Source organism: Saccostrea cucullata, unplaced genomic scaffold (genome assembly GCF_032062105.1).
Source record: "Saccostrea cucullata isolate Sc308-1 unplaced genomic scaffold, CSIRO_AGI_Scuc_v1 ctg8053, whole genome shotgun sequence".
Lineage (NCBI taxonomy): Eukaryota > Metazoa > Mollusca > Bivalvia > Ostreida > Ostreidae > Saccostrea > Saccostrea cuccullata.
This window is the reverse complement of record NW_026931237.1, coordinates 33992-41462: the sequence shown is the minus strand read 5'-3', so window position 1 is coordinate 41462 and position 7471 is coordinate 33992. Positions and strand designations below refer to the sequence as shown.

General features: G+C 34.7%; 1 protein-coding gene across 1 annotated transcript; it reads right to left on the bottom strand.

Annotated features, from left to right (window-relative positions):
- Nucleotides 1–2026: 2026 nt before the first annotated feature.
- Nucleotides 2027–5157, bottom strand: LOC134231915 (piggyBac transposable element-derived protein 4-like). Its single transcript, XM_062713870.1, has 4 exons — nt 4923–5157; nt 3299–3633; nt 2747–3087; nt 2027–2630 (listed from the first exon to the last, which is right to left on the bottom strand). Exons 1-4 carry the CDS (start codon nt 5155–5157, stop codon nt 2027–2029), a joined length of 1515 nt encoding a protein of 504 aa, XP_062569854.1.
- Nucleotides 5158–7471: the final 2314 nt, after the last annotated feature.

The window sequence follows — 7471 nt, the reverse complement described above, 5'->3', positions numbered from 1 at the left end:
CCTGTTCTCCAATTTGTATTGATTGAAAGGGTTTAAGGATCATCTACTGTTATTCTTAATTTGAATTTGCCGAACGCGTAGGAATACATCATGTGAAAAATTAATTCCTAGAGCTGAAACGTTAACAGAAATTTAATAACCAAACATTAAACATAAAATATCTAACTTTGAATTTACAGTATATGAAATAAACAAGTAATTAACTAAGATATGTTGTTTTTTTTTTGCATTTAAAAAATGTTTCATATGACGTATGACACTGTTTACAGCGTTAGGAGAGTTAAAGTGAAAGTGACAGTCTTTGAAGACATAGCGTGCTCCAAATCCCGACAAATTAATGGATTCCCTGCTTAATTGGAGACTTTGATTGCTGACTGACTGTGTTTGAGTGGACGAAATCAGGCTTGGATGTAAGCATGTTTGTTTTTTTCTCCGCTTGCTACATTAATTACTACATATAAGAACATAGCTGATGACACGTTTTTGTTCTGTACTCTGGCGACGGCAGTATGACTTCAGTGATTTCTCCCTCTTGTGATCTGACATAAACATTATATGCCTGTCGGTTAGACCAGCATTTCTCATTGCTGTGATCGAAGATAAACAGAGAGAATTTGCCGTGAATCTTGTGGTCCCAGTGTTCTTGTAAATATCTAGCATGAATGTTGTGAATTTTTTGGGCTTAACTGGGGTGACTGTATACCATACTGAAAAGGATTGAAGTTATTCTCCACGTAAAGCATCTCGTGCACAATCATTAACTCTTTGCCCCTTGCGCTGACTGTGACGTAATAATAGCATTACATTTGTTAACATTCGATGACGTTATCCCTGTCCTCGCAGAGCACTTGCGATTACGTACTGAAAAAAACGTATTTCCACATGTAGAGTTTTATGGTATTTATGTAGCGCTTTTTATTATAAATTAGAAAGCGTATTATTGTATATCATTTACGTAATTTGCACATCCATCTGTAAGTTGAATTTTAAAATATTTAAATAGTCATTTTATCCTATTTATTTATTTTTTTGTGGGATATTATACATTTTAAATAAGCACAGTGTATCATAGCTTTGTAAATCAAAAATAATTAATAAGTTCATCAAATATAAAACAATTTTCAAAATAGTTGTTGGGTTCCATTTCCGTTCTGTTATTGAAGACAGAAACAAACCTATATGTATTATTATACCTCTTACCCCCCTTTTTTTAAATTCTTCGGTCACATGTACATATACACTATATGTAGCCGCAGAACTATAGCGTTATCGTTTTTTTTTTTTATTTTAGTTTTTGAACATAATATTGGCGGAATTTCTTTTAGTATAGTGTATGCTTTATTAACTGTGAATACCGATATTCTATTTTCCACAGTACATGTATGTATAAACATACTGCAATCAATCATCTCTCAGTATATCCTATTTGTTTTATCCAATCAGATGTTTTACAATTTAATTTTTTTTTAATTTATAAAAAATCATCGTAACTAATTCCTTTTTCATGAAATTATCCGTACGTTCGATGTATAAAACTTCCTTGGCAATCTGCGCGGTAAATCTTTGTACTTAAAATGCATCTAATCTAGTTTTTCGTTTTTACATTTATATTTACAGCAGAAGGATTTTTTTGGCCATATACGCAGAAAAACAAACGTTTCCATATTTGACGATTAATTTTAATCGTTGCAATTCCTACTGTAATTTTATTCGAAGAATTACAATAAATGTATAATTGTTTTTCAAATTAATATGTGGGAAACTTGTTTAAAATTGACACAAGTTGAAAACATTTTTAGACCATTAAAATTATTTATCAATACATTGAATCTAAGGTACAGAATATAAAGGATTGTGAACACACTATATAAATGAAATATATTCACAAATCGCATGATATCAGTCACATTTCATTAAAAAAATGTGTCATTTTAATTTTGAATATTGCCACACAATCCGATAACTAGGGTTCTATACAGCACATATCCACCCAACCCAATAACTGTATTCATTTGAACACTTTGAGTTATTCCTCTATCGATAAGAACCCATGAAACAATGAGAAACATTGTTTTCCGCACAAATGGGTATCGCAAAGACTGCAACCATATGCAGTATCCTTCCTTTTTCTTGGTGTCGACTTTGAGCATTGTTTGCAATAGGATCTTTTCTTCACTAGTTTTGAGAAACTGTGACATGTCGGCGTGTTTAAGGTGCGTCTCCCTGCTGCCCTTAGTGGTGTCCTGAAAGATCCAATCAAATGCTGAGCTAGCGAGATTCTAAAGTCCAGCTGTCGGTATTTCTTCTTAGGAAGCTGGGGTCGACTTTCTTTCATAAGAATATAGGCATTAATGATAGCAGTGTTGATAAGAAAGTGAAGTACATATTTCCACCACTTTTTGCTTGCCCTGCCGACTGGATATTTCGAACGCAATTGATCAAATAAATCAACTCCCCTAAAATATGATTGATAATGCCCGATACTTTGTGGTCTGGGGACGGATACAGCTGTACCATCTTTCAGTCGCCTGGATACATTAGTAGCCATCTCAAGCGGCGATGTCATTGTTGACAAAACTGACACGGGTCGGTTATCCATCCACACAGTAGCTGTTAATTGGCCATCTTGTCTGTAACAAGAAAGAATTTACTTATTAGTCACATATTTCACAATCGTTACGTGTAAAAAGGCAATATTTATAAATCAGGCCCAAAACTGCATTTCAGTGTAGTTTCAGATATATACCGTGTTACGTAATCTCCTTGGAACTTTGGCGTCACTGACTTCAGGTCGCTAGGGAATCCCTTTCTATTCCTCACAATAGTTCCACAACAGAAGATCTTTCTGGCGAGTAGACCCTTCGCTAGTTCAACGGAAGTAAAAAAGCTGTCAAAGAAAACGTGATGGTTTTTGCCCTGTAATTCCTCCGTAAGTTTAAAGACTACTGTCTGGCCAACAGGAACACCCTTGTATTGGTCCCTTCCGAGATACAGGTCAAGCTGATGGCAAAATCCAGACAAACTGTCGCACCGGAGCCAAACCTTTAATCCCCATTTAGTGGGTTTAGAGGGTATATACTGTTTGGCCTATAAATGAAGATAGCAAGATATTCTATGCACATTATAAATTGGAGACAAAGAAAAAACGCATCGTTCAAAAAAATCAACATGAGAAAGGGGAAGCACTCATTTCATAAAACTCATATTCTTAAATCAGGGAAAGGAAGGGGGGTTAAACCATTTTGTAACAAAAATAGTTTCAGGTACATCAATAAATGAAGAAGTTATGCTTTACTACCTTATGTCTTCCTTTATATGCTATCATGCCTTCATCTATGGTTTGCTGTTTCCGGGGGTTGTAGGATTCAGACATGTTTTTTGAAACAATATCCAGAATAGGGCGAATTTTATAAAGCGTATCCTCCGTGTTCTCTGCGCTGCAGTGCAAATACTGAGTTATTTTTTCGTAACGTTTTAAGGGCATTACTTCCTGGAAGCCAGCATTCCTTAAAAATTTATTATGACTCCAGTACAACTTGTAATCGGGAATCTTGTTTATACCCATCATGATCAGAATCCCAATATATGCCTGCATCTCATTATATGTACATTCATACCACAAAGAATCACGACCTACATTGAAAAAATAGAATGAACCTTTTAATGATTTAATCTAGGGATGTGAATTTACATGTATATGTTCAACTTGAAATAGAATTAATAAATTTATTGAAGTGCAATATTTGCCTGCATTAATTTTATACAGGGTGGCACCATTTCAATACATAAAAATATTGTCGAAATAACGCGCAACTATTTCATAGTGTTTTGCAGGAAATAGTATTAGTTCACCCCCCCCCCCTTATTTCACCAGTAGTTTTAAGAATTTTAACCTTTCACCTAATATATTTATTACTGACTACCTGGCAAATGTGTGATAAGCTTCAGTACTAGTGTAAATAAAATTAATATTGATACAGTGCAAATTGGAGGACCCCCCCTCCAAAAAAGTGGCACTACAATGTGAGTTGATATTAACTTCGATTCAGTATTATTTTTAAAATTGTTTATATTATGTATTCATTTCATTTTCAGTCAAAATGAGATGTAGTAGAGATGTTTTACAATTTTTTTAATCGTATGCATTAAATAAATAAAAAGAACTGCATGCCTTTCATACATTTTTGATAAATAAAAAGTTTTTAGCACACGGGCATTTTTCAAGGATATAGTAGTATATATAAAATTTTAAAAACACATGTTTATATGTTTACGTGTTAACTTTAAGTAAGTATAGTTCCGTTTTATTAACTAATTCTGTGATTTAAACCATAATTTGTATCTAGCTTGAGCAGCTTCTACGATTTATTTGTTTAAAATAATAATATAAAATACAATGCATTATATACACACACTGTATAGGTATACAATATAATTATAATAGGTCTTTATCTATTTATTTATTTTTACCTTCATTATATTACGGTATATGTTGTAAGTCATATTTGTCATTTTCTAAACTGATAAGCTATATTGCCCAAAGTTATATATTTTGAATAAATAAACTTATGCACAAGTTGCAGATTTTTAAATGAAAAAAGGTTGTTCAATATCAGCATGCGTGTTTAATTCTCAATAACTTTTTATAAAACACTTGATTCGTATGAAGTGTTATAAAATTTTACGGAATTTAATATTATGTCTGCCTTAGCTCTATTCTTTTACTATCATGTCAATTTTCCTTGATAAATATTACAATCATATTTACATGACATTATATATACTTATATCATATATAGCTGTAATTAATAGCAAACCTTTTCTTTGTTGTTCCTCTAGGGCATATTTGTTAGTGCTTGTTACTAATGTAGAAATACAATCTGAATCAAAAATATTTTCGAAAAAATCTTTTTCTGTCTCACAACATTGCACTTTCTCCGTTGGCCCCGTAGTACATACAAAGGGCGGTACATCAATATCTTGTAAGATGGAAGTCCATTTTGGTGTCATTCCTTGTTCATCATTAGATTCCGTATCGGTTAGATCTAGGTCCGAATCAGAGAGGCTCGATAACGAAAGATTTTCAGAGCTTAAATCACTTAAACTACTGTGACAGTCACTGTCATCATCAAACAAATCAGAGGAAAAATCCGTCATTTTTGATTGTGGCAAGTTTCCATTTTAGCAGTTGTAAACCCGAACTCTGACACAAATAATTACGTATATTCTTATTATGACGTCATTAAGTTTAATTATCTGATTTCCCGGTAAAATTTCTATGTTCATATATACAAATATACATGACTGTGCCTCATTGTAGAACAAAAAACTGTAAGTGCGTTAAAATGCGTGATTGCGGGGCAAAGGTATATGCGTTAAAATGCGTGATTGCGGGGCAACGGTATATGCGTTAAAATGCGTGATTGCGGGGATGGGGGTTAAAGAGTGACATGGCTGCTGGATCTGTTTTAATGAACTTTCTTAGGGATTCAACTGGACTTATGTTTAACGTATTCATTATTGTCTATTTTTTACCATCTCACTGTATTTCTAGCTATGACCATTTCCTTTGTTGTTCCTCCCCAGTCTGTTGCTGCTACTGGATCCTGATCATGATCTACAGCTTGAGCGTTTTAATTTGGCAGCCATAGCGTTGAGCAGTTGTCCGAGTCTAATTTGGCCCTGCCAATGCTGCATGACTGTATGCGATGTTCCAGTTCAGTCCACTACCCCATTGCTCGTCCCATGTAGATTCAACCATGAGTGCAAGGATGTCTGTTTTCGAGCCTTTTTTAAAGAATCCCTAAATTGAAAGCACTGTTAAAGTTTTGCCTTCAGAATTCCGTTCACAACTGAAACATTAGATGAAAGCCGTGCATCTGATTAAAAAACTTGGTCTCCTATGCGCTTCGCTTTTAAGGCACTTAGTACTTTACACCCGACATCTGCACGGCTAAGGTCTCCCGATCGTAAAGACTTAATGCGCTGATAGGCATGTTCCACTGATCGGTACGATTGCTGAAAAACATTGATTTCGGTAGGAAAGAAGTTGGACAAATAGTTTTCCTCACCAGAAAGCACACTATATTCTTTCGATTTGTAACATAGGCTTAACACTGGTCAGATCCCAGAAATTGACCAGGCTGTTCACAAATCCTTCAACACTGCTCGAATTTGCAATTGCTCCTGAAGTGATCATCCGCCCAGCAATTGGTGCATTTTTTTCTTTTTTTCACGGACAGGATGACCTTTGTGAGAAATGGTACAGCGTAATCCTGCGCATGTAGTAGAGCGTGGTAGAAACTTTCTATTATCTAGTGGTGACATATATGCAAAATGATATCCGTTTAAAATTTCAGTCATTCTGTGAGTTTAAGGATTTGTAATTTTCTCAAATTTGATGTCGCTGGTAAACTTGGCACCAAGGCTCTAATGCATGTTAACTAGAACTGTCCAATAGGGACAAATACCCCCGCTGGGTTTTTCAGAGTACTGGTGCCAATTCAGAAATATTTTATGGATCTAGTAAGAGGTTTTCACTATTGTCTAAATAAAGTGCCTCGCCACAGCATGATAGGCCCATCAAATATTGTTCGATAATCATAAATTGGTTAGGGTGCAAGAAAATTAAGTAACCTTGATTAACAGATTGACACAGATTTCAATGATCTAATTTCCATTTCATATCATGTTTAAAATATTGTACATACATCTCTAAGAGACTTACAGTGTAGGGATTAATTAAAACAAATAATACATCATATAATTCTAAACTGGCTGTGTTAGAGCAGGGTTCGACACTAACGGTAGCCCGCTGGCCCGGGACAACTGAATATTGAGGTCGGGCTACCAAACATGCCTTTACACTTGTCCTGCAGGGCTACTAAGAATTTTACTAAGTACTCACTCAGAGCAACAAATATAATTATCAATTACACATAATGTATCTAATAATTATTAAAACTATTTTCAAACATGTTTTATCATCATAATTATTATTTTTGTATGTCAAAATTGTAAAATTTAAAGGTGATTCGAAATACCCTAAATGATTATATATGTGTACTTCTTCGAATAGAAAAATGTCTAAGGTACAATCATAGGGTGACATATAATTTTTACCCAAAATACAGCCAGAATGCAGGATTTGGCATCTTTATTTTCAAAATTTCCCGGGGGAGGCCCCCCGTACCCCCACCAGCAGGAGGGGGAAACCCCCTCCCGCACCTACCCCCCTCGTCGCTTCGCGACTCGGCCACCAGCCTTCGGCTGCTGGACAACTAATATATGAACAGGGCTAGTAGAAATTAGAAATGGCTAGCCCTGCTGACAACTATGGTTTAAAAGTTAGTGTCGATCCCTGTAGAGCTTAACAAATATCCATCTGCAGCTTTAAATTGTTTATTGCATATTTTATGAAATAATGGAAATGCTACAGTCTAATAAAAAAAAATGAAAAATTAATTATTCT

Excerpts from the sequence above, each read along its gene's own strand:
- LOC134231915 (XM_062713870.1), bottom strand. The coding sequence starts at position 5,157 with ATGACGGATTTTTCCTCTGATTTGTTTGATGATGACAGTGACTGTCAC. Across the intron at positions 3,634-4,922 it reads AACGGAGAAAGTGCAATGTT|GTCGTGATTCTTTGTGGTAT; the intron begins GTGAGACAGAAA and ends TTTTCAATGTAG. Across the intron at positions 3,088-3,298 it reads CATATAAAGGAAGACATAAG|GCCAAACAGTATATACCCTC; the intron begins GTAGTAAAGCAT and ends CTTCATTTATAG.